This window comes from Xenopus tropicalis, chromosome 3, assembly GCF_000004195.4.
Source record: "Xenopus tropicalis strain Nigerian chromosome 3, UCB_Xtro_10.0, whole genome shotgun sequence".
Taxonomy (NCBI): domain Eukaryota; kingdom Metazoa; phylum Chordata; class Amphibia; order Anura; family Pipidae; genus Xenopus; species Xenopus tropicalis.
In genome coordinates this window covers 122,593,323-122,621,148 of record NC_030679.2, presented here as the reverse complement: position 1 = coordinate 122,621,148, position 27,826 = coordinate 122,593,323, and the positions used below count along the sequence as shown (strand labels likewise).

Sequence of the window (27,826 nt, the reverse complement as noted above, 5' to 3'; positions counted from 1 at the left end):
GGAGCAGGCCCCAGCCAGTATTATGTACCATTCACAAGCCAGGTTTATGAAGCAAATATTGCTTGAGCCCATAACACAGTTACACTAGGCTTACATGCCCCATCACCATGAGCATTGCCAGAAAACCAGTCAAAGACTTGATCTGGGCCTGTATTCATCTCTTTGCCCCTCCATTACAAAGCTAGACTGATGATCATCCAGCTTTGAAAGCAAGACGAAAATTGAGAAGTTGACAACCATTCACCAGGTTCTACAATGCATTAATGTTCATAGGAACCAGTTAAAACTCTGCATTCTCTGGCTCTATATGGCCTGTAGCACAATGCAGCTGGGAGTTTGACAAAGTAGCGGGAAATAACTTGCTGTCCTAGCAACAAATGTCTTTTTTGACATGAATTCTTTAGTTATGTGTCCAATGGAAGGCCTATAGAGAAGCAAGACAATAACTGCAACGGTTTTGTTACTAGCTATGTTGGATGCTAGTATGGGTCACTTGTAGGGGTCTAGGAGCCAAAAATGGTTGCCCTGCGGATTTTATTTTATTATACTTGTGGCTCATAGGCATCTTTATCAGATGATGTAAGAACCTGAGATCTTTCCAGAACATACAGTTTCCATCCCAGTTAAGATTTGTATGTTTGGGCACAGTGATCCCTTCTCCTAGTACGGCTATGCTTAATGTAAGCATCAAACCTTCAGAGTTTGAAAAGAACAACAATGAGACAATAAAGTCTGTACATATCTATTTTATTTCACAGAATTCAGAGGTACATTTTACAATAAGTATTATACGTATCTTTGGTCCTCTGTAAACATCTCCTGTATCAGTAGGAGAACAATGGCAGATCTACTTTCCATCTCATGGAAACAGAATAAGATCTACAGTAAAGTTGCCCAGCCTGAGTCCCTTTGCTACAGGTCCCAGCAGCCTTTCAACAGCCTCAGCCGCCACAAGATGCTGGAGCGTGTAGCTGAGCACTAGGCACAGAGACACAGGCTGGACATCAACAATATATCTATACTAAATATTATTTTTTATAACAAAATAGGAGGGAGGGAAGTAAGGAGATTGGGAAATAACAGTAACATCACATTTTTCTGATACTTCAAAGTAGCGCATTCTTAAATCTGGAAAAACCTTCATTCTCTACTCTAAGGAGTCTGTCTGCTCTGAATGTACAGAGGAATACTAGGTGCCATAGAACAGAAAAGCCCAGGGCAAGTTTGGTAGAGAGAGCATCTGCCCTGGGGCCCCAGCACCACCCCTAAATTAATATTATACTATTAAACATTTGTATTTTTAGTATATGCATCAGGGCTGTCCAACCTGTGGCCTTCCAGCCATTACTGAACCGTTACTTCCAGCCTCCACTTGAGAGACTTTTTGAACAGCTGAAGAGCAGCAGGTTGAAAAGATCTGAGTTACATATTTTCCTCCTAGACTAGGCCCAAGCTTTCCTGTAGTAGAGTCCTGACTGAGCCCAGAGTTCCTACTTTCCAGAAACCATCATATCAGAGAACTACAAATCCCAGAAATCCATATCTGAAACAGCCACAGAACTCCAAGTTCTACATGAAAGAGGAGAAGCTAATCAGCATTCCCACAGCAGTTACATTCCACATTTCTACTGAACAAGCGGGATCCCCCAATAGGAGAAGTGGGGTCTCTAACAAACCCCCTAACAAACAGTTACTCAAATACATTTGAGTATAAAGGTCAACATGCATTCAATGCATAAAAATAATAACCTTCCCACAGGGCAACCACTGGCCAACCGCCTTCATAATAAGATTCATTTTAATAGGCCGCCAACACTTTCTAACCCCTCTCATAATGCCAATCGCCCTGTAATTTTACAGGCTCCAGCACAAACCCTTAAATGTAATTAAAACCTATGGGAAGAATATGATTATCAGAACACAAAGTACAAAGCAGAAAAAAACTCAACAAGACAATCATCCTTGAGCATCGGCCACCGATACGCTTCCAGTACCAAGGCCTAGTTCTGTGGGTTTTACTAGCGCCTGCAGAGAAACTAAAGTGGAACAGATACGATTGTGTAACGCCTTTATAGCTCTGCAAGGCCAACAAGACCATATGGACTGAACAGTCATTTTACCCCTCTGCAAAATCCAACAGGGATTTAATCAGGAGGCTGTCGGGGAAATACTTCCATGCGATTAGCACAGGAACTGTTCAATGCGACTAAATGTGCAGTGACTGACAAGCAAAGCAGATGTATCCTAGAGACAACGTTCCCAGCTACATCTCCTAGCTTCACTTGCTAGCAACCCCCAATCTGTCCTTAGCTGATTAAATGATTGCCCTAAATCAGAAATTTGCAACCTGGGGCCCGGGAGCCACTGAACTACAATCCAGCAATGTTCATGGATGCTGTGGTCCAACAACACTGAGAGGGCAACAGATTGGAACCCCGGTCTAAAAGCACTTTCTGGAATGTAGTCAATAGGAAGAGATGGGTGGATAGGATGTAGTTGCTGGTTCCAGCTCGGATTTTAAACAGACAGTGACCAAACTCACAGTACCAAAAGTGCATAGCACAAAAGAAAAAAAAAAGAAATCCCAGCTTTCCTGTCACAAAAGGTAATACAGAGACAGACAGAGGCAGCTAACCAGTATAAAACTGTTAGCAAGTCCTTCATGTTAAATATTAAAATACCTTCAATTCTCTTGTACACTTCAATGTCCAGTTAAAAAAAAGCTCACTAGAGCCAAGACTCATTATTGCCAAGTAAACAATCCATACAAGCAATAACATTCTCTCCAACATCAGTTTAGCACGTGGCACAACTGGAAGGAGTTAGCGTTGGTTGTGGCATAGTGTCAGTTCAGAGATGAAAAGTGTACTACAAATGGTATAAGTGCGTCCACTGGAGAGACTGCAGTTCTGTACAGAGTAAAAGTGAGGAGACAGGCAAAGAATCTGAGAAACCAAGGAATGGGAAGGAAACATAAATACAATATGTAAAAACAGCATTTAGAAAAAAAAAATTGTACAAGTAAAAAGTGTTTTCTTGGTATCGACAGAATCAGATCTACTCCACAGTCACAGACTTGGCCAAGTTCCTTGGACAATCCACCTGGAAAAGAGAAAAAGAAATTAACTCATTACCTTCTATCATATCATACCATTTAATAGTGTTTTTACCCAAATCCTAAATTATATGCAGAATGCAGCTCTAGAGCCTCTTTATTCCCATTTGCAAGGGCAAAGATGGCCTTAGGCTGGCTAAATACTGAGCTTTACTCAAACAAACTGGCCAACCACTGTTCAACTGTATGTGTCTAAAGTCAGTGAACTGAGCAACACCTCTGGCAACTTCTTCCCTATAATGTAATCATTTAACCACCCTCTTCAGAAGATCAGAATAGGGCACTTACGCCAAAGACTTCCTCAGAAACTGTCAGCGTGTAGCCCAACCCATGACTCTGACAGTTAGCTTAAGGCACTTACATCGTATCCCCTCAGCACAGCGAGGTGGAAAGCGAGGAGCTGTAGAGGAATGACACTCAAGACTCCCTGCAGGCAGTCCACTGTGTGAGGAACCTTTATTGTTCGCTTAATGGTGTTTATGGTTTCTGTATCCTCTTTATCACAGATGACAACTGGACGGCCCTGGGAAGGGAAAAAGGTACAAACAAAATAATTTCACTTTGAACAGGATAAATAAATAAGCAGCATGTTTATGACAATGCACTATGGTTACGGGAAACTAAACTGTGACCCTTTTGAAAAGTATCACAGAATCCAGGGCTTTCAGTTTAGTCCATGTTACTGAGCTGCCCTTAATCAAGTTATTTCCAAATTTCCACTATTTAACAGAGCCTTTGCACGGTGTTAGTTATCTGTTTTTTCCATTTTGTAATGACTCTGTAAGTTCTCATTAACTACACGGATAATAGGCGGGGCGTGTTGGAACACAGTTGCAGCCAGCATTAAGCCTGTTTATAGCATAACTCCAGTATAAGACTTGTTCCAAGTACTGAGAGCCAGAATGAGAGGGGACAGCGTTCTGACACCTATATATTAATGAACAAGTCATTTATAGGATTATATATTAATACAAATTATATAGACAATGCAATACGTTCCCTGCAACACTATGGAAACTATTTCCAGCCTGTATCTTACCTGACGAGCCACAACTTGCTGCAGGGCATTTTGGCACTTGGTGTAGGCATGATCTCTCATGATGATCATAATGACCGGCATAAGCTTGTCTACCAGGGCCAATGGGCCATGCTTTAGCTCTCCTGCCAAGATCCCCTCTGAATGCATGTATGTGATCTCCTTAATTTTCTGTCAAGAGAAGGACATATAACATTGGTTAGTAGGGTTAGCCATTACTATAGTGCAGCTGTGTTTTTAGCCACAGCCATTTGATCTAGTACTTGCCGATATATAAGCTGAAAGCCAATTACCGTCTCTTTGTGGACAAAGTATCTCCTGGCAAATACCCTCCCCCTCTGCAATACCAAGTATTATTGTCTCTTCATAGTGATGAGGGAATCTGACCCTTTTCGCTTAGCCAAATTGACAAAAAGTAAAAAAAAGAAACATTTTTTTACTGCGTGACTTTTTTCACCCATTGGAGTCTAAAGAAGTTTTTCCGTGGTGAAATGCCCCCATTAAGAGTGCAAGATGCACCATTAGGAGTGGTAAATTTAACACAAGGAATGGCTAAAAATGTCATATATTTGGTTGCTATATTGAAACAAGCAGGGTTTGTAATTCTTATGAGATGCCTGAATAAGCCATGTCCTTCCCGGCATTGCTAGGTGTCTGTGCAGCCATACAGTTTATAGTATGATGCTTTTCTTTAAATTTGTCCATCTTACCATGCCGTGCATTGATGTTCAAATTAATACAACATTCTTTAGTTCTAGCTATCACACTGCCCATACGTTCTTGTTACTTTACACCGACCTGTTTACATCATGAGTAATGGAGTTGCCACGGGCTGCAACTCTGGGCAATTCTAACCAGTGCCACTAAAAACCACATGCCCATTCATTTCTAAAGAGTTCGGTTTGCCATGATAATATTGTATTTAAATATGATTTTTTGGGTTTGAAAACACAGAGAAAAAAAAGGGGGGCAGCCTGGGTGAGACAATAAATATCTGTGCAGCTGATACAGAGAAAGGCAGCTCAATATTCATGGAAATTGCAGATTCTCTTACCAAAGCTCCTTCCATGCAGGTTGCATAGTGATATCCACGACCCATAATAAGGACAGATTTCTGCTGGTACAACTCTTCTGCCAGCTTCTGAATCTCATCATCCAGGCTAAGCACCTCTTTAATATTGTCTGTAAAAAAAAAAAAGATAATTATTACACAGCCCTGAATGAAGGGGAACATACACTTTTTTTTCTGTGGGGGTGTCTGGCTGTTTTGAACCAAAAACAACAATGGATTGAGGTTACCATTGTGTCCACCCTATAATTTATGTTGCTCATGTGACCTGGGTGACTAGTTTTACCTGGCAAGATTTTCAGGCCATTAATGATCTGCTCGCGTCGTCCCAACATGGATATGCGATCATCGCACATCATCAGGGCAAACATTATAAGCGATACAAACTGGCTGGTATAGGCCTGAGGAGAGACAGGCAAAAGTCAGCATATCAGACTGATGTATGAAATATACTTTAGAGCAGGCTATAGTCACACAATTTCAAAATATTCAAATGTAGAAATGTGGCTTGCACATTCTAAATGGGGTTTCGACTTACCTTTGTACTGGCCACACCAATTTCAGGCCCGGCATTGATATGTACCCCACAGTCTGTCTCTCGGGAGATGGAACTTCCCACAGTGTTGGTTACACCCACAGTCAGGGCACCCCTCTCTTTACAGTAGCGAAGGGCAAGGAGAGTATCTGCAGTCTCACCTGGGCAAAAAGAATCCAATTAGTTAGGGAGTCATAGGAAATAAAAACCACGGCCCACTAATGGAGATATTTCATATTAATCCCAATGCCCATCATGTTTAACATGCAACATATTAAACATCAGTCTTGAAAGGGGTTGTCCACCTTATTTCAACTTTAAATATGATGTAGAGCAGGGATCGCCAACCTTTAATACTCGTGAGCCACATTCAATTGTTTAATAGAGCTGGGGAGCAACCAGAGCATTAAAAAAAATTCATGGGGTGCCAAATATTGGTCTTCATTGTGTATTTTTTTGTGGTTCTTCAGTTATTTAGCTCTTGTCAAGTTTGGAATTTCAGCAGCTAAAAGAAGGCTGCAAACATTTCAAAAATTCTATTGCAGCCTAAAAGTTAACTTGAAGGACAAGAAAGACAGTTGCAACTGCCAAGACAAATTCTAAGAACATCAGAACACCACACTCTTTAATGATAAGATAAAATAAAAATGGCTTTCCAGACTTACATTGCATAATCTTTGGCACAAATGTTATTATTGTTTCTAACAAACCCTTACCAGCATTAATATTCCCAATGCTTTCATATTTTATAAGTGACTATCAACCTGCCCACCTGATTGGCTGATAAAAAAGCACACGTCATCCCTAAAAACGGGTGTGTTCCTGTCCAAAAAGTCGCTAGCTAGCTCCACCATGACAGGCAGTTCTGTCAGCTCTTCCAGAATTTGGCGCGTCTGCAAAGAGGGAGAGGCATTTTTAGAAAGGAATGTGGTTTAAGTTATTGTCTTGCTATGTTATAATGAATGTGATGCAATTAAATATTTATGGTAATGATTAACTTTTATTTCTTATTGAACTTTCCAAAGTGTTGGTGCAAGTTATAACATCCTGACACTTGTCCAAGATCCTATATAAAACTCATGTAATACATCCCTGGGGGAGGTAAAGGAGATAATGCTATAGCAGTTTCATGTAACTTAATAGAGTTTTGTGCAAGTACATACAAAGGAAATACAAATATCTTGAAGTATGAATTTTGTGGAATGGCAGTATCCCTGCACCTGTTAACATAAGCAGCTCAAATATTTAGAGCACAGTGCGAATGAACCACAACGCAAAAGACTGCCAATACTAAATATCTACTGCAAACCTTAAATCTGAACCAGTTGTATTGCACGGAATTATCTTTGGAAAGTAGACTCAGTTCTACATGTTTATTTAAAGAAAGAGTGGGAGTTGCCGAGTGTTAGAGATAGCAACGTGTCAGGATGTGAAGGTGTGTGCGTGTGTGGGAATTAGCAAACAGGACAGGCAGCTGACAATGTACATGGGGAATTAGTACATGAGGAAATGAGCATTTGAAACAAGAAATATCCACTCTCATGAGGCAAGGATAACCATAGGGCAGACTGATATTGTTTGTTTATTAAGCTAATAACCAAGTCTATTTAAAAATGCAATTGTCCCCACTAAACCTGCTTCAACAGGGGGTCACAGCATAACACATCTGCCTCTGAAATACTCACAGCGACTCCAGCGTGGTAACTAGTTCCACAGGCAATAAGAATCAGACGTCGGCATCTCTGGATTTCTTTAATGTGATCCTTAAGTCCTCCCAAATTCACTGAAAAAGAGAAGGACCAATCAGTCTTTATAGGTGTGGGTATGTCACCGGCGCTAGTTCCAACGTGTGGGTATGTCACCGGCGCTAGTTCCTACGTGTTAGTATGTCACCGGCGCCAGTTCCTATGTGTGGGTATGTCACCGGCGCCAGTTCCTACGTGTGGGTATGTCACCGGCGCCAGTTCCTACGTGTAGGTATGTCACCGGCGCTAGTTCCTACGTGTGGGTATGTCACCGGCGCCAGTTCCTACGTGTGGGTATGTCACCGGCGCCAGTTCCTATGTGTGGGTATGTCACCGGTGCTAGTTCCTGTGTGTGGGTATGTCACCAGCGCAAGTTCCTGTGTGTGGGTTTGTCACCAGTGCTAGTTTCTGTGGTCACATCCCAGAACAACTTTTAAATCTAATTTTGTATTATTAAATCATCCAGACTTATGTTCTCCCCAGCAAAGACAGAGTTATTTTGTGACCAGAATTAAATGGCTGCCTTGAGCTACAGCACATGGCCTCTGCTAGCTGCGGATTGCCAGGGCATCTAACATTTCCCTAAACTTTCCCGAGTTGCGGCCCCCTACTAACCACTGCTCAGCTGAGCTGATGCTTGTCATGCTAGTGAAGCCTCAGATATTGCATTATCAACCAACTGACAGCAGTGGGTTTTGCAAGCCGACATTCCCAAGCCAAGGGTTTCAAAGCCCGTCAGTGTAAGTAGAACATTTCTTTTCATTGGCTCTCTTGTATTACCTGTGAGGTCATCGAAATTCACTCTGCCTCTCATGGTGTTCACAACAGACTCTGGCTGCTCAAAGATTTCCTTTTGCATAAAGGAGCTGAAGTTTCCTGCAAGGGGAAGAACACATAGGTGAAATGTGCAATATGGAGGTTACTTTCTTATCACCTGACTAATGATTCTGCTGCCAATCTTGCATAGAACCATTATACAATAAGATATAAAATTGAATGAACATATTAGCAATGAATTACCCTTCATTATCTGCTGCAGCTCCATTTGCAGAGTCTGGATAGCACGAGCTGGGTGATCTCCTGCGCTTCTCTTAATACGATGGATGGAGAGCCGGCCATCCACCACTGCAGCTACATCATCATCTTCAAGGAAGATAACGCGATTGGTGTGCTCAATAACTGCACTGTAAAACCAAGTGTGACAAATGTTATCTCTAGCTGATGCGGACTCGTGTATTCCATTATTGGGGAAATAGCACAGTGTGCACAAGTAATATGCCAACCAGGGCCTAGGAATGCATTTATATATATGTGGATAGATCAGAGGCCCCCTCTTGCCCATTAGTGCTGGCTGGGTCCCCTTTAGTTCACAACAAGGCTGGGTATCCAAGACAGCAGATCAACATGTACCCACATTATCCTCAGACTGGACTCCCCTATCAAATGCCTAGATGAGGAACCTCAAGTGTAACTGCATGAACCACAGAATGCTTGTGGCTGCCCTTAGGATACTTCAATAATGAAGAAGTCAGCCAACCAACTTACCTGGCATCTGAGGCAAAATAATATTCCACTGCTTTTTCCTCCACTGGGAATAGGCAGGTGGTGCTATCCAGCCTGGGCAAAGAGCAGCTCCCTTTCTTGTCCAAACCTACACAACAAAACAAAAGGTGGTTTAGAAGCTGCCAGAGGGTCTGAAGAAGAGACACCCACAAATTCTGATTAAGTAGATACCAGCTTGTGGCAGAAGCAAAACAGACTTAATGTTCCTGCAAGGGTTCAGGCAACTAGATGATCATGAAGTGGCAACGAGTATTCCTTATACAGGCTCTGACAATGCTAAGCCGGAAATATATAATATCAGATGGGGAAAAGGATGGCATACCACCACTGTGTTCTGAAGGCGAAAATAAACAATAATTATATTCTTTTCCGCTGTAACAAATTTTTTACAAAATCTGTATGAAATTTTCAGCAAGAGAGGATTGCCCAAGCTGCAGTCCATGCACAGCTGGCACTTTACCTGCCACACACCAGCACAGCTTGGATTGGATGGCAGGGTTTACAGTTCAGTCTTTCCAGTGTTTCTAATGGTTTCCACTGACACCCCTAAGAGTTTCTAAAATTCAAGGCCTTCGGGGAAAATCAATGCAATACCCATTTACACCAGTAACCTAGGTGGTAGGTGCCTACGCACCGAGCAACACAAGTTTTCCAGTTCAGTTACTGGTCACTGTGTGTGGGGCTCTTGTGATCAGTTTGAGGGGTCAGGCTCTAACATAGTCACATTAGCACTAAATTAGGAACAAGATGAAACAGAGGCCATGAGGTATTCAGACTTTTTTGGCCTAAAGCTCCCTCCAGCGTGAAGCAAAATTTGTACCACATGGCATATAGCAAAGCTAAATATATACAAAAAAATGGTATATATTAAACTCAAAGCTATTCCCTAGACACACAAGAAAAACACAACCCATAAATGTCTGACCTAAAATTTGGGTCAACCATATAACAAATGTTATGCCCCTAGGTGTACCTTTTGGGAACCCCCCTTGAATCTTCACTAGCAAATAGGCTATGTAACTATAAAATTACTTGTTGCCATAGAGAGTCTGCCAGTCTCTTCCCCAAGGCTCTACAGATAAAGCTGATCATAAAATTACACTCCTAACCTATACTCTTTGGAGGCTCCTTCAATGATTGCCCACTCCTTCCTCTGCAAAAGGTAGGTAACCAGGGAGTTATAATGTTTCATGACATTTAAGGAGCAATTACATACTAATAGGAAAATGGCATGCCCTACTGAATCCCAGGTTGCTTTACTGTAGGTTTTTTTTCACTATCCCTACAACAGAATCATGTGTGCCCCTCCCAATATGGCTCCTTTCAAGCAGGAAATCTTGAGCAAAGCCAGGGTATTAGCTGTTTACTACTCGATGTCTGAAAATCCTTTTCCACTATTAAAAAAATAATAATAACTCATTATTTATGCTTCACAGAACCTACCTGTCTTAACTTAATAAAAGGCATGTAGGTTCCTCCACTCTGTGTCTTATTGAGAGAGGTTCCATATGGAAAATTTTGGACATGTTCTCCCTTTAAGCCCTTTTGGAAGAATGTACCCCATCAACATGTCTATGGGTGTAATCGGCCAACCTGGATTGGGGATGTCACTGCTCAAGGGGCCCCTTCTGAGGCTTTGTACTAACAGCAGATTCCCTACCATGAAACCAGCTGTTTGAAGCAAGGACCACACCAAAAATCATTATGGAATTCTATGCGACCCGGGAAGCAGAATGAATATGAACGGATTAGTGAGAAAGGGAGAGTCCCAGATAAGAGCAAAGGAGGTGAAAGAAAGAATCAAAAGAAGTTACAAGTATGTCCAGCTCCCATGGTACACTAAACATGGTATGCCATCCTGCCACCTCATTCTCTGCCACAAAATGAGCATCTGTTGAGAGGGAAAAGACTTGAAATCGGTATTGCACCATGATTTGATACAGAAATCCCATACCCTTCATTTTCAGAACTAACAAAGCAAGAGGAAACCCACCTAGAGCAGGAACATGACGGAAAGGGAAATGGGTCCGATTATCAATTCCCCAAAATTATAAATCAAACAGTAATGAATAGTTGGCGTTCTGGTATTGTTTCCAAAAGCAGCATTTATAACATTATCCACCACCCATTTATGTGACTGACACCTTAAACACCGGTGGAAGCTGCTTTCAGCGCACCATTCTGCTTTATCCTGTAGGGCTCCTATTTGTAGAAAGTAGCTTTAAAGATCTCCTCATACATAGCAGGATTCATACACTTGCACAATATGCACCATTTAAATGCCTACAAACCTGAGAAGACACATATGGAACAGGCTTTCCTGCTTTGCATTGGTAGAATGAACACAGATTCATTCCACAAGGCACAGAGAGAAATCCAGGCTGATATATCCTAATAAAATATGATAAAATACATACAGCCTAACAGAACAAACACCATCAAAGTTATGAAGATAAAGAGATAAAGGCCCAATCCATAATTAGTTTTCTTTAGTCCTTGGAAAAGCACTCCCAAATATATTACTTTAAACTGGGATCAAAATATAATGTTAAATGGTATATATAAAGCATGATCACTAAGAAAAGCAGTCAGCATGCAGACCACCTCCACATGGGCATCAAATTATATCCAGATTTAGTTCCAACCTATCCATCCATCCTTTCAGTGATTGGACAGTGCCACCTAGTGGTGCAAGTTGGGATGTCACAGGCGGAGAATTGCAGGACAGATATCTACAATGCCGGTTTCATAATTCTCTCACAGTGTTGCCAATGAACTTTGTAATAAAGGGGGAAATCAAACTGGGGTCCTTCAACTTTAGAACTATAACTAGTTACACTGTCGGTCAGAATGCACACACCACACAAACATTAACAGCTAGTGCCACATATGAATACCTTAGTACTACACTAGGTATCCTGATCCACAATGTGATGCCTTTTATAATATATATCAAGGTGCCAGTTTATGTTTGGTGTTTCAGATTAAGCTTAATAGGAAACAATACCAGAAGGATGATTAAACTCATAATACACAGAACCCCTTTCTAGGGCCGTGTTAAGACTTGCAGAGGTGGCACCTTTATCCTTTAAAGTGGACATTTCCTCAAGAGAAAAATCCATGCTTTGTCCTGTTAGTACAATGAGCAACAAAAAAGGAAAACACATTACAAGTTATGCATTGCAGGGTTCCTGAAATGCATACAGTATCATACACCAGCAGTTTACCCGTGTACATACAGAGAGGGAAAGGTATAAAACAAGCAGGCTGAATGGTTAAATCTGTTTAAAGGAAAACTATACCCCCAGAATACTTAACCAACAGATTTATTTAAGTTTATGTTAAGTGACCTTTTAAAGAATCTCAAACTGGAATATATATCAGTAAATGTTGGACTTTTACATCCTTTCCCTTGATCCACCATTTAGTGATGGGTAATGCAGCTCTAACTGTAACAGGAAGTAGTGTGGGAGCAAAGGGCAGAACTCTGTCCAATCATTGGCTGATGGGGCCTAACATGTATGTGTGCCTTGGCTTGTTTGTGTGCACTGTGAATGATCCCAGGGGGCGGCCCTTAATTCTTAAAATGGCAATTTCCTATTTAGAATTACCCAATAGCACATACTACTAAAAAAGTATATTTTTATGAAAATGGTTTATTTAGATGAAGCAGGGTTTTACATGTGAGCTGGTTTATGAAATATATTTTAGAGACCTACATTGGTTGTATAGTTTTCCTTTAAGCGTATGTGCGCAGGCCTTGTTGTTCACACAAACAATGGCACAGTGAGCATAAGGAAAGACTGCAAGTGTAAGTCTGCAGCGGAGCAGCAACATGGGGAATACATAGCAGGATCAGATAGACAGATGTAGCACAGAGTTTGTTTTTTTTTAGCAGAATACAAACTTTGTAGGTGAACAGGAAATGTAGAAGAAATACAAATGCTCTGTATAGCTCATTACTAATACAAATATATTTAATTCTGATCAGCTTCTAAATACGGCTGAGATAGGGCTCTGATAATTGCCATTTACCCCAAGCACATTAGACGTCCTGCTACAACGGCCAACGACCAGTGGAAGATCCATAAAACAGAATATAACAGGTGTAACCATTGTACTTAAAGTCAAGAGCATTAAGTTTAATGCGCAGGGTAAAAGGGCTTGTGGAACAGTTTGTTTAAGATATCCATTAGATGGATGCCTCTACATATATACTTGTCAGTGCAATAGAAGCCCCTTCAAACTGAGCAATCATTAGACATTGGGGGTCATTTATAGAACACTGGGCAAATTTGCACCTGGGCAGTAACTTATGGAAACCAATCAGATGATTGTTTTCTGTGTTCAAGCTGGCTGGAAAAATCTAACCACTGATTGGTTGCTACGGGTTACTGCCCAGGTGCAAATGTGCCCAATGTTTCTAAATGAGTCCTAAATTTCTCAAATAATCCCAGAATGCCCTCACTTTTACCTGAACGGTACAGGATGGGGATGTGATCTGTGGATAGCTTATGTTCACTTCGTACTCCCATCAAGAGAGGGCTGCCCCTCCTGTGGAGAAAAAAAGTGCTTAATTTAGTCATTTTTATTATATATAAGGTATTATAATGTATACAGACACCTTGTCTGGAAACCTGTTATCCAGGAAGCTCCAAATTACAGGAAGCCCATCTCCCATAGACAATATTATAATTAAATAATTCAAAAATTTTACAAAATATCTTTTTCTCTGTATTAATAAAACAGTGTCTTGTACTTGATCCTAACCAAGATATAATTAATCCTTAATTGGAGTAAGGAGTAGGATGGAGGTCCAAATTACAGAAAGCCCCTTATCTGGAAACCACAGCTGGATAACAGGTGCAATACCTGTATATTAGATAGACAGACAGATAGATAGATAGAGATATTATAAATGTGTTAACTGTAGAGGCTTTAGAAACGTAAATAATGAAGAAAGAAGAGTTACCTGGTCCCCACAGCTTGTCCTGGGAAATGAACACTTTTGAACACAAGAGCAAAAGCCCCTTCCTATAAGACGAAACACAAGAGAAAGTTAAGTGTTGCTCTCCTTATAGGGCCGGCAGATTTGACATTCTCCACTTCTGCTGGTTTAAACGGCAATGGAAATATAACACTTTTTTTTCCAATTAAGCTTCTTCACACCATTTAATTTAGGCATGCAGTGAAACCACAAATTTGACAGTATCCTTCTGTGAATTCTTGGCTACCTACCAACCCCTATAAAACAGACTAAATTTAAATGCGTGAATATGTATGTATGTATGAGTGTGTGAACTGGACATATCCAAAAAAAAGTTATACAAACTGCCCACATTAACTTATCTTATTAACTGAGAAACACAGTAGAGCTAATAAATACAATGCTGAGGTTTATGTGAGGTTTAGCATTCCTACAATACAAATCTCAAATACTGTATATATAGTCAGTACAAACAACACTTGCTAAAATAGGATTGTTTACTTATTACTTATTATCCACTTACCAGCTGCTGTATGACACGCTCTACCAGGGTGGTAAAGCTGATTTCATCGCTTTCCCGGTTGTCATACATGTATTTCACCAGCTTGGCAATGGTTTCTGTATCTGTTTCAGACTCAAATTCATAGCCTTTACTCTCCTGAGAAATAGCAGAAACATTACAAGTTTGCAAGCTGAACCCTATTATAAAGTCAGCATTTCTATGCCAAACTCCAAATATCTGTGCAAGCAGACTGTATTATATATATGCTGAGGTACACAGTGTTTCCTGGGAAATGTGGTCTTTACAATTATAGGATATTACAAAATAAGGTTTGTGGGCAAAAAGACCGCATAATCAAGCTCAGAACCCTTGAAAACCCCCAGGTACAGTATATAGTCTGTACGTTGCAACAATGCCCCACTGGGAAAGTATCAACCAAATCATGATTTACAAAAATAAAAACTCACCAAAAACTTCTTTAGGTCTTTGTAGTTAGTTATGATGCCATTGTGAATGACAATGAACTCTAGAATGGGAGACAAATGAGAAGTAAGTTCACCTGGCAAAGTTGGGCATCAGAAGGAAAGAGAAATCAGCTATCAGGAATTGATTCTCCCAGCTCCCTTGGGCACCCCAATGAAAGTGTAGCAATTTAGCAACCTACCATTATTCTTGTCAGAGCGCTGGGGATGGCTGTTGGTGGGACTTGGCTCTCCATGTGTGGCCCAGCGAGTGTGTGCAATGCCCAGATGAACCTCAAATTCAATGTCAAGGTCCATGTCCTCCAGCTCTGTAAATACAATGCAAAAAACAGGAAATCAGGAATGGCACTCAGCCAATACATATACTGTATAGAAATATATATCCAGCCTGTAGCGTATAATCTATTGGCAACTCCCACCCATAGGGACAAAATCAAATATACCATGAAAGGATGTTCTGGGTGGAGACTGAAAACAAAATACACTATCTAAAATACTATACTAAAATAGCCATTCTTCAAATATAAGCTAGAGGAAAACAGTATACACAGCAAAACACACAAGAGTTTGCCTGTGCTGGCACCTCAGAAGGCTATCAGAACCCTGCAACCCCTCCCCTCCCCTAAAAACCAGACAGTTTATGAGCAAGGCAGGCAGATTTCGGCACTGTCCATTATAATTAGGAAACACCAATGCTTGCCCAATATTTACTTTTGGTAATAAGTGAAACATTACATCTTTTGCTGCCAGTTTTATTCATGTTGTTCCTCCCATACTGCCCAAACCAACTGACAATCTGCAAACCAGATAGTGGCACTGAGACAATATGTTTGGCACTAGGGTGCCCCAGTATTATCACTGTGTCTCCTACTCCCTGGAAAAAGAAGGCGTTGGAAGCCATTATAGCCATTTATGGAAGAGACCAGAAAGATGAAGAAATTTTTCTGATAAGTTCTTACATCCCCCCCGGGAAATCACTCGAGGCCCTGACGGAGACATTGGCATGCTAATAGCATATGGGAGATTTGAGATGTGAGTTTAATCATTTAGAACTAGGAATAAATAGAACTGGTTAAGATATAGAGCAACAACTGCTTATAAAGAATCAATGCTTTCTCTACAATGTTAGCACTCTCTCTCTCTTCCTGTAGGGTATACTTTCCCTTTAAACATGTGCTATTCTAATATTTTATGGAATTCAAAAGCAGAAATAAATGAATGAAATTAGAAGATTATAATGTTTTAGGTAAGTGGTTAGTGAGCAGCGGTGTCTGACCTGTGTTCCTCCCACCATCATGCTAGTGGGAGGTGGATACACATGCCTAGAATCATCTGATTTAAAACACATGCAGTTCAAAGGCCTCTGGCTTTTAGAAATTCTCTGGGAAATCTTGTGCAACCAAAGAGTCATTCTGAGTGGCGTTATCTGACATTTGCTTGTTTTGTGACAAAAATCAGCACTAAGTGGCAAGGGAAAGGAAACCATAACATTGGCTATAAGGAAACAGGACGCACAGATTTATCAGTATGTGGTAATGTGAAGGGCTAGAATTAGGGCATGTTCTCTGGGGCCCCAGCATCTGACAGAGCCCCTTTGACGGAAAACAGATAAAAATACATTTTACAAATTTTTATATTCTGGCCCAATTTTTAGTATATAAATTAAGGATGTCCAAAGTACTGCCCTCCACCTTCATTACCCACATTCAACTGGCTGTGAGGGGGTTCTGGGAGTGTAGTGTTACAGTTGCTGAGCCATAGGTAGGACATCCCTGATTTAGGCAAGCCAATCCTGTACAACAGCCTGGCCACGCTGCTAGTGACTGGAGATTAGGGAAAGGTATACGCTGGCAGAGCAACAAGACAAAGGGTTAAGGCACACAGATTGTTTCTATTAATAAAAGGAATTGTTGTGGGTTCATTCTAACTGGCAACAATACAAAGCACTGCATGTTGCTAACACAATGGGGATAAAGCAGCGGTTATAAATGTTGGTTTGCTGAGGATGCTGGGAATGATTTATGGGTGATTTGTTTTTGCTTATTAATTTAATAAATTAACAAAAAAAATGTATGAAATCAAATCTGTATAAAGGTCATTTGTCATGTCCAACTTTAGGGGAAAAAATCTATTCCATTGTGCAAGACTTTGGCAGTCAGGGTGCATTTTGGATAATCTGGTGGAGGAGAATATGAAAAAAAAAGCCATTTTCCTTCAACTGTTTTTGTTGGAAAACAACATTTTGGCAGCTTGTAGCTAATTGAGCAGTGTTTCACGTCATTCCGAGTAACTCAATAGAAACACTAACGTCCTATTTCCATGAATGTTCCACGTATGCAGTCTGAAGGCATTTAGGTCTCCTACGGCTCAGAAACCTATACCAGCGGCTGAATTCTCCTGCTGGCAGACAAAGCTGCAATTGTATATGTGAATCATTACTGGCTGCTTTCTCGGAAGCATATGTTGCAAAACAATGACTTGTGCTGTAATGCAGAGAAAGTGGATATATAAACAGTGTAATGCTATCTTGTATTATTCACAGAGATGTCAGGCAGAAAGGCAGAATGCTGGCGTTTGGGGTTCAATGGCTGAATTTCATGTGTGATTGTAACAGTTTGGACACTTCACTATGAATTCATCTCAATAAGCCTCTACACCCCAATTTTTTTAAACCTAGGGACATCAGATGTTCCCAATCTAAAAATCCCAGCATGTTTTTACAACAGCATCCTTGCAGTAAGCGAACAGCCTTATGGCTAATGCCACACCATGCGTATGGCATATATTTTCGGCAAGCTGAATCAGCTCCTGATTGTTCCTCCCAGAAATCCCTCTTGATCCCCATAAAGTAACGCAGCAGCCAATCACATACTGTTGATTTCTTCATCCAAGGCCTTAACTTTGCCCTTCTTCTTGATGAGTTGGATTTGGTTGTTGTTTTCCCAGTTCTTTTCATTGCCGCCATCAATGCCCACCCCTGGAAGACACAGAACAAGATTTAAAACACCCTGAAAAAGAACCAGTGGGGAGTGATGCAGAAAAGGTAGTTATTAGCGCTGCTTCCAGTCACACATGGAGAATACAGAGGCACAGGGTCAGGGAACTATTACACTTGTCTGTAGCTATTTTAAAATAATTTGTTTAGCACTGGTCCCAAGGGCAAAGTTATTATTTTCTATAAATATTGAATACAAAGCTGGATAGATCAGATGGAGCTTCCATAATGTTTCTTATCACAGCAGCAGTTATATGTTATCCATAAATGTCAAAGATGGAATGAGAACTGGTAGAATGCTTGATTAGCTTTACCATTATTCCCATTTATTCTTATTATGTATGAGTAAAGAACCAAGACTTGCAAAAAGACTGATCACCACTATGTTTCATATATTTATCACAGCTACTGCCCCAAGTGGAGACACAGCAGAACATCCAGATTTATGGCAATCAATCATTTAACTGCCACACATGGCTGTTTACTAAAGTGAAAATAAATGGAATATAAACCAAAACACATATATGTTTTATTTAAAAGGGAAAATTCCCATTAAAATTTACTTTTTATTACTTTATAGAAAGCAGTAATCAAAGCAACTTTGCAAATGGTCAGTATTATTTTTTTTTATTTATTTGCCATTTTTTTCCGATACAGAAATTAAACTGGGTAGCATGGGGCCACTGACACATGAAATCAATTGTAAAGGGGTTCATTTACTAACAATGGTGCTAAACCTAATTTGTGAAGTAACCTACAGCAATTAATAAGGAAAGAGCTTTAAAGGACAAGTAAAATGTTCATTAGATAACTATTTTCATGTCTTCCCTAAACAAAGGAACATCACAACAGACTTCTTCCTTTCTTCTAAGAAGCGCCTCAACTAGATCACGGTCTGAAACTGACCCACAGGTGGCACTGTTGCAGCAAAAGTAATTTATATTAACCTACATATATCCCTTCATGTATTGGAGTATTGAAAAAAATAATTAATTTAAATAGCAAAAGTGCTTAGAATAGCACTCTGATCAATTTTACATTCACTTATTTTAAAGGTTTACTTATCCTTTAACCAGTCTGGTGCCAGTAGGAAAATGGGTTAGTAGACCAGGTGTGGCTAAAGCAATTATTTTTATTAACCACCACACTAAATAGAAAAAGGCAGCCAGCAATGTTCTTTATCAGGGCTATCCAACTGGAGACCTGTGTGCCCAATGTAGCCCTCTAATGATTAAAGGGACATTAAAATGCCTTTATTACATCTACGGTACTGCATGCAAAAGTAGTGCTTTAGAGATAAAAATATACCTACATTTATCTCATTTTCTGCCATTTTAATTTGGCCTGTTTTATTTGGGTTATCAATATCATAGAGCTGTAACATATTTATATCTGATGATCCTTCTCAGGTAGCTGAATGGAATGAAACAAGTTGGCTTTTCCCATATTAAGCGAATTAAAAAATATGTGCATTTGTTCAATGTCTTGATAATTTATTTCACCTGCAGAGTCGTATCCTCTGTATTCCAGTCTCTGGAGGCCTCGGATGAGCCTCTCTAGGATCTCCCGCCTGGTGCGCGGCACGTGGTAGTTGAGGTACGCAAAGATTCCTATTAGAAAAACGCATACAATAATGTCAGTGATACAGGAGCCGGGCACAGACAGCACATTTAGACTTCATGGATGTACCAGTGCTAGTAAGCGCTGCTCTTATTTCTTTGTTGGGCCAATTCAGTGTGACCTTTGTTTAATGCAGGGAGCACAGTCTCCTACGTCAATTAAATACCTATTGCTAAGGAATGCCACCAATAATGAATTTAGACAAAGGGATAGTTAAACTGCCTGGGAGGCTGCTGCTAATGATAGTGCCAAATCCTGCCCCAGTTTCCATGTAATTAAAAGAGGTACTATATTTATAAACACTGTTTATCTTCCCACAGAGACACTAATACATAACGTCATGGGTTCCTGGGAGCACAGAACACATTTCTATGATTACTAGATGCTATTATTCTATAACGGGTGCCTCAGCTGAGAGAGGGAAGAGGATAGCTTCACTTACATATACACAGAATATGCAGAGAATTATATAACTATAAGGAAAATAAACAATGTTCCCTGCAGCCAGCAGTTCTTTAACCAGCTACTCCCAGCACCCACAAATAAGTGGCCCATATTTGGTGCAAGTTAGGGATCACCCTAGCGAGGTACACTAAATTTGCACTGCTATTACTGTCAGCTGGATAAAAGTAATGCACAGCATTCTAAAACAGAATTCACAATATAGATTAAAGAGTTAGTTCTACATCTGTTCTAGTAGCTTGGCACGGATCTAAAACATACATCTTTGCTACACAGGGAACCCAGCAATACATAGTGGGATAAGGGAGTTGAGCAACAAGAAAAAAAAAATTATTGCTTTGCCTCGACTAATTTGCTTGCCAAATGCCCACTTGGGGGTAACTGGGCAATGTTCCCTTTGCAAGCTTGGACCAGGCACGACCCATTCTACAATCCTGCCACAAGCATACAACATGTTGGAAAAAGTGGGCATATATATAATAAGAGACTGCAACATATAAAATATGGCATTTGGTGTAAGTACAGCAGGGAAAGATTTAGGGCCTGTTGCGAACGTGCGAGTTCTTCAATAAGCCTAGCTGGTAAATCCTCTGGGCAGCAGGGCCAAAGCCGAGCCTCTCAGCACAGGTGGAGATCTGCCAGGATAACACTGGCATCTTTCATGTTTAGGACTGAAACCCTATTCAGAAGGAAACACCGGCCCCAGATTCAGGAAACACAGTCCCTTTCTTCATGCAGCAGGAGGGAGATGTTCTCTTTCCACAATGGGCCATTTCAAAGCTTAAGCTAACATATCTATATAAATGCGGCACAGCCAAAGTCTCTGCATTCTTATTCGCTAAAATGTTTTTAGCTTTATTAGAAGTCAGTTGCTATGAGAAGGTGTGCCATGGACCAATATTGATTCTTACTTTTATCTCTGGCCACTTTACTTTTACTACCTGGCAGGTATCAGAGTAGCTACTTGCCATCACATTCAGAAGCTGGACACATAGCTAACATGGAGAAATGGTGGACAGACTCTGCACAGCCGAAAGTAGTGCTTCTTAAAGGAACAGTAACACCAAAAAATGAAAGTGTATAAAAGTAACTAAAATATAATGTGCTGCTGCCCTGCACTGGTAAAAGTTGTGTGTTTACTTCAGAAAGTCTACTATAATTTATATAAATAAGCTGCTATGTAGCCATGGAGGCAGCCATTCAAAGGAGAAAAGGCACAGGCACATAGCAGATAACAACTAAAACACTATTGTATTCTACAGAACTTATCTGTTATCTGCTATGTAACCTGTGCCTTTTCTCCTTTTTTCCAGCTTGAATGGCTGCCCCCGTGGCTACACAGCAGCTTATTATATAAATTATAGTAGTGTTACTGTAGCAAACACACCAGTTTTACCAGTGCAGGGCAACAGTGCATTATATTTTTATTACTTTAAAGTTCTTTTATTTTTTGGTGTTACTGTTCCTTTAAATTAGCCCACGAACTAGGCCCTGAGTAGGGTATCCACCTCACCCCATTAATACCAGCACAAATATTAAGTCTACATATGGCATGGCTAGTTAGCAATTAATTTATATGTATGCTGCATGGCTGCCCATAAATCAGTTCAGTCTACAGCATGCAAATGAATTGCTAACTAGCCATCCAGGATATGCATTTAATATGTGGCCAGTATTAAAGGTGAAAGCTAGTATCCCTAGGCCTGAGGCAGGCACAAGCAGCACAATGGCTATTTGCACTACTAACAACACTACTATTGGTTTTCCATGTTGCCTGGAATATAGCAATAAGTCATCTATAATGACTAATAATAATGGGAGAAGCTACACACGCAGCTGTGTTTAAGCAGTGCTAGGTGCTGATCCATTAATACCCTCCCTCCTGGCTGCATTGCCATAGGCCAGACTGACTCCGAAAGCAAACATGTAGGGTGGACGTTGACTTGCCACATCGCCCCTTTAAACACAATTTAAATCAACCTGCTGAATGGTTAAAAATGTAGATGCGTACTGCATGGCTGCCCATAAACAATGCAGTCAGCAGCAAGCATCTTAACTGCTAACTAGTCATGCAGAATATGTAGCTTTTTAGTGCTCTTGGTTATCTAAAAAAAAGGAGTTGTTCACCTTTAAATGAGCTTTTAGTATGTTGAACAGAGTGCTATTCTAAAACAATTTGCAATTGGTGTACATTGTAAGATTGTACAGTGCTGCTCCTTGTAAATAAGTTATACATAAATACTTACATACATACATACATACAACAGTAAGAATTAAATTGTAGCCTCACAGAGATATAGTTTTGTGGCTGACAGGGTCAGTGACCCCCTTGTGAAAGCTGGAAAGAGTCAGAAGAGGAAAGCACATAACAATACAAAATAAAAAATGAAGACCAATTGAAAAGTTTCTACAATTTGGCCATTCTATACATACTAAATGGTAACCTAAAGGTGAGCCCCCTTTGCCCAGCTATCTAGCAGTCACAGCTGGATCAGTGAGCTCATACCAGCGACACAAGCTTAGTTGTGCACGTACACGCATGCAACAAGGTGCAAATCAATACTTGGCTGGGCACAATAAAGATGTGAGTGCTTGTGTTATACAGATACAAAGGGTCAGCAGTACAGGGAGAGATTCACCTGACACACGCCTAGTTAAATGCACTGGAGGAATTTCTATTACACACACAAAAGCAAGTTGTGCCTGGGGATAGAAACAGGTGGGTCAGTTACACATTATAGAGCGGTGATGCATCACTATGGAGCCGAGGGGACAGGTTCAGCCCCTCCTCCCCCTGAGACTTCAAATGCAACTAACATAGATGTAACTGTCACTGTGTCACGTTATGGCCCATCAGAGGGCCAGTAGCTTTATTTAATCTCCATTTACCCAGAACTCAACATTGTGTGCTTGTTTGTATGTACATCTTTATTTATAGTGCTGCTGTCTATTCAGTGCTTTAGATTTTTACAACCCACAGGCTCTGCCATAGAATCTAAGGGGCATGCAGTTCATACACACCTACAAGCCTCGTAGCCAAGCAGCCAATAAGCACACGCAAATTTAGACACATAATTTAAAGCACCAACATTCATTGGTGGCTCACTAATTTATTCACAATAACCCACGTCATCACTTGTCAGCTGTAAGTCATGTAAAGCTTATTTAAGTGTAAATGCCATACACTTCTGTATGGGAGAGGTGCAGCTCAGCAAGTATTTCTATATCTTGTCCTGCCCAGGGGCAAAGTTTAACCGATTACTTCCTTTTAGCAACCAGCCCCAAACAATACAGAGATTCACTGAATCAGCACAGATTGGGCACAAACCTATAAATACTCTGTTAGAGATCTGGAACAGGGCCAGGCAATCTCCAGCATGCCCCATGCACTCATCTGGAAGGAATGTTTAGGTGCATTTTCTCACTTGTAAATTTCCAAACTCACCCCTTTAATACCAGCCACATATTGAATCCACAACCTGCATGGCTAATTAGCAATTTATTTAGATGCATGGCAGTACAGAAATCAGTTCAGTCTGCGGAATGCACCTAAATAAATTGCTAATTAGCCATGCAGGATGTGGATTCAATATGTGGCCGGTATTAAACGGGTGAGGTGGGAACCCTATTCACTGGGACCAATAAACTCGATTCTGCAGTGTAAGAATAGGCGTTCGTGGTCTGCATAAATTCAAGGCATTGTCACTTTAACACTTTCTAGGGCTTATTTACTAACACAGGTGCTTCTCATTGTCCAATTTGAAGTAGACTGTTCAAAACTAACAGCTCACCTGTTGCTATTGACAACTTTACTTGTAAAATGTAGCACGTAGGTTTATAAATCAGAGTAAGGGCTAGTACTCAAGGGTGTCCCACCTCAGGAAGCACAGGACAAAGCGCAACTCAGTCTTTCAAATGTTCCCGCCCTCTCACTGGCACAGGTAAGTATTAAACGCAGGAAAATGCAGGGTGAAATACCCGTGAGTACTAGCCCTGAGAGCAAGCACTTGGGACTAAACCAACATTTTGCTTGCTGATTGGTCACTTTTAAAAACCTGGCACTATCCTTAGAAAAAAGCAAGAGCTGGCAGTTAAGCAGATGTTGCAGAACTTCATCTTCCAGTAAGGCTGATTAGAGCAAATTGTTGATTGGCTGCTACAGATTACTGAACTTATGCAAAATAAATAAACACAATTAATAAACACTATTACTCTAATAACATGGGGCTAGGCAGCCAAATCCAGAATTCAGGTGAATTGAAAACCCAAATAAATCCCTGGGAATGTGGTTGAATTCTGCATTCAGCATGACCTATGTGTCTGGAAACAAGACCGTAACGCTTGCCCAACAGAAAGCAAGCCCTTAAAGTCATGTGACTAGGCAATTGAAAGTGATATTTTTATTTTTTTCTGGGGGCCGGGGGTGTAGTTGTTGGTATTTTGCAATTAGGATTTAGATTCAATTCAGTATTCAGACATATCTTTTGTGAAAGATTTACAATGATGGGTTCAGAGCATCCTACAGGGGCCATGGTCCTCCCAAGGCAACAATACTCCCAGCACTCATACCCCATGACAGGGCTGCCATCAGGGGGCTACAGGGGGCAGTAAGAACTCCCTAAGGAAAATCATAATTTGCAGGGATTGTGGGCAGAGGGCAAAGCTTTGCATAACTGGGGAATGGCCTCGGCAGATCAAGGGAATGACCATGCATGCCAGGGTCCTTTTTTTTTTTTTAATTGGGGCCCCATTTTGTTTGTTGGCAAGGCAAACCACCTAGATGACCAGTAGGCCTAATAACTGGGGCCCCCTAAATAGACCTGGGCAATTAAGTAGCACGGGGCCCCAATAATGGAAACTGCGTGGGATGGCTCTCCAGAAAAGGAAAGAGAAGCTGATAACATGACACAATGGGACCCCTTAGCACTAAACATGTCTCAGCCTTAGTACATACTCTGGACACAGCAAGAGAATTGTAGGAACGTCCATATACAAAGCTACACCACGGGCCTAAAATCTTAATATCACAGTTTCAGAAGGCAAGCAAGCAATGCCTGTTCTACTAGACACCAATATCCAATTAACTACTCTAATCCTAGTCTTGTAGAACAAGTTAATCCATTGAATTTATCTTGATAAATACCTGAGGAGACATTCACAAGTGCTAATTATGCAAATAGCAGTGTTTATGTATGTAACTGAGGTGCTAATAGGCTCTACCGTCGGGCCGTCTGGGTATCACTGCCCTTGTATACAGCGCTGCACAATACGCTGCCACTAATGAAATGCAAATACAAGCACCCATTGATATTATAAAGTAAAGATGATTGGCATGACAATAGTAACTCTGCTTGTTACAGTCTGAGGACCTAATATTTCTTATCAGCTCTGACTCAGGCACAACTAAATTATATTAGCACGGCAATTTGCATTTTACTAGACTATTACAAGACATCTACAACACCACTAATTATATATATATATATATAATGTGAATAATAAAATTATTATGGCTCTTGTATATTATATATATCACCATAATTCATTAGCTATCTATGGTACATGATTACAGTAGATAAGCATATTAGGGGCCCCCAAATTGCAGAACATGATCACAGATCTACAACTGCACATCAGTCAGGACCCCCAACAGCTACGCCCCACCCATGCAGTCGTTGTGTCTACTGCCCCTATTGTAGCACCTTTGTCTCAGGTACAAACAAAACCTTGTTTTCATCACAGTGCCTCCGTCCCAAAGAAAAGCCAAAACTAGGGACATTTGAAAATAAATCAACCAACAGGAAAAACTCTAAAGGGAATTTTTTTTTACAAAGCAATTATATGACACCTCCCTCGGCTATGAAATATTGACAGCTCATAACAGGTAATGAGCGTTTATATAAAGTAAACACTATCACTTGGGCGTGGGGAGATTAACCAGAAACTACAATGGGGCTGCTAAACTACATTCTATGATGAGGAAGGTCTCGTTGCTACACTCTGTGTTTACGGAGGAAGAAAAGAAAGTATTGGATGACAATGCCCTGCCCTGTACCCTAATACTGTGCCAGTCTAGTGGGAAACATTACTCAGAGACTCTCTCATATACCCACCTAGATACAAACTCTAACAATGCTCTTTAGTATGAGAAATATAATATAATACAATATAATCCACTCTCCAGTATGATTGTGTCTCACTGTGGGAAGAACCCAGTGACCTCAGGGATAGATGGAAGTAGGACTAGGGGCAAATATGGAACCTAGAGCTGACAGTTAAAAGTGACAGAAGTGAAAAAGGCTTCAGGCCAGTATCGCTTAGTCGTCATTATCAGAGAAAGCCGGAGGTTCCATGATTAAAAGCTGAAGGGCCCCACATAGGGCAACTCTAGCTGAGGAAACCATTGCTGTCAGGCTGGAAATGCACCAAGGGATGCATGGGAAAGGGTAGCGGCACCATCAGTACAGTCCCATAACATATCCCTATTCCTTGTGTTGGGGCACATAATGCCCAGTGAGAAGAGGTGAGGCCCATAACCCAATGCGGGGGGGGGGGGGGGGGGGGGGGGGTACAATACCAATCACTATAATACAGTATGGTGCTGAGGCAATGGGAGAGAGCAGAGAGATGGCAGCTACAGGGGACAAACCCAAATACTGGCTTCTGCCTAAGAAGATCTGCAGGTGAATGGCTGGAGAATGGGGGGTACAGGCAAGAGAATGTCCGTCTCTAGGGACACCCTAATGCCACTAAGTGATAAGAGCTGGCAGTTAGGAAAGAAGCGCAGACACACGTAACGCCACTCTCTCAGGGTACGTAATGTCACTCAGGGGCACCACTAGGACTGGCACTGACTGGGGATGCCCTTACAGCTCCTCAGGTGACATGTCGCAAAGGATGTCAGTGCATGCGGGAAGTGGCACCAGAGGGGACAGTGAGCAGAAGGGCAACAACAATGCAGGGTAAGAGCCATACTCACCGCACATCCTGCCGTCTGTATGTTACTATCTGTGAATAGGGAGCGCTCTCTCTATGCCACACACTGCCCAAGCTGCCTCACCTACCCTACATAAGGACCATCACCGGCCCGTGACGTCACTCCGGCCGCCCTCATTCTTCCCATTGGTCAGCTCCTTAGCCGTCACCAGCTGCGAGCAGTTTCATTGGGCACTCCCCTTCTCCGACCGCGCCCCTTACGAGATCTTTATATTCTTAATGGCTGTAGAGGAGGGAGGCGGGGCGTGCTGCTGGCAGCAGTGACGTGGCCGGATCCACCAGGATAGCGGTGACTTCGCAGCGTGGGCGGGGCCTCCAAGCTCCTTAGCGTAAAGATACTGGCGGAGGGGGCGTTTCCTATCGTCATTAACCCTTTCGGATCAACAAGTCGTGCGCAGCAATGTATTGAAGAAAGGGGGAAGGATCTGAATCAAACTTTCTTTCTATGTACGTGTCTGTCAGTGTTTATATATATGCCTCAGTCTGTAACAGATTTATGTGCCTGTATGTGTCTTTTTGTCATCTGTCTGTTAGTCTATTTAGAAGGCATTTTTTTCTGTTTAAGCTCACAAGTTTAGAAACTCAGCAGTGATCTTGTTGCTAATTTACCCTAGCAACCAGGCAGTGGTATTAATAAGAGACTGGAATGTGAGCAGGAGAGGAATTGAGCAAGGAGATAAGTTGTAAAAATGATATTGCAGCCTCTCAGAAGCTCCTGA

At 41.2% G+C, this 27,826-nt stretch overlaps 1 protein-coding gene across 2 annotated transcripts; it reads right to left on the bottom strand.

Annotated features, from left to right (window-relative positions):
* Nucleotides 1-730: 730 nt before the first annotated feature.
* gfpt1 (glutamine--fructose-6-phosphate transaminase 1) lies at nt 731-27,197 on the bottom strand. 2 transcript variants are annotated; one of them, XM_002935303.5, is made up of 20 exons: nt 27,091-27,197; nt 19,532-19,639; nt 17,907-18,011; nt 15,217-15,342; nt 15,020-15,078; nt 14,574-14,708; nt 14,036-14,097; nt 13,538-13,617; nt 12,143-12,193; nt 9,046-9,151; nt 8,521-8,684; nt 8,281-8,376; nt 7,441-7,538; nt 6,528-6,648; nt 5,759-5,916; nt 5,507-5,621; nt 5,206-5,333; nt 4,155-4,322; nt 3,477-3,638; nt 731-3,102 (listed from the first exon to the last, which is right to left on the bottom strand). In XM_002935303.5, the coding sequence occupies exons 1-20, from the start codon at nt 27,095-27,097 to the stop codon at nt 3,058-3,060; spliced, it is 2,094 nt and encodes a 697-aa protein (XP_002935349.1). In that variant the 5' UTR covers nt 27,098-27,197; the 3' UTR covers nt 731-3,057. The 2 variants fall into 2 exon arrangements, with proteins under 2 accessions (XP_002935349.1, XP_004915896.1); XM_004915839.3 differs by lacking the exon at nt 12,143-12,193 and having other exon boundaries at nt 3,032-3,102.
* Nucleotides 27,198-27,826: the final 629 nt, after the last annotated feature.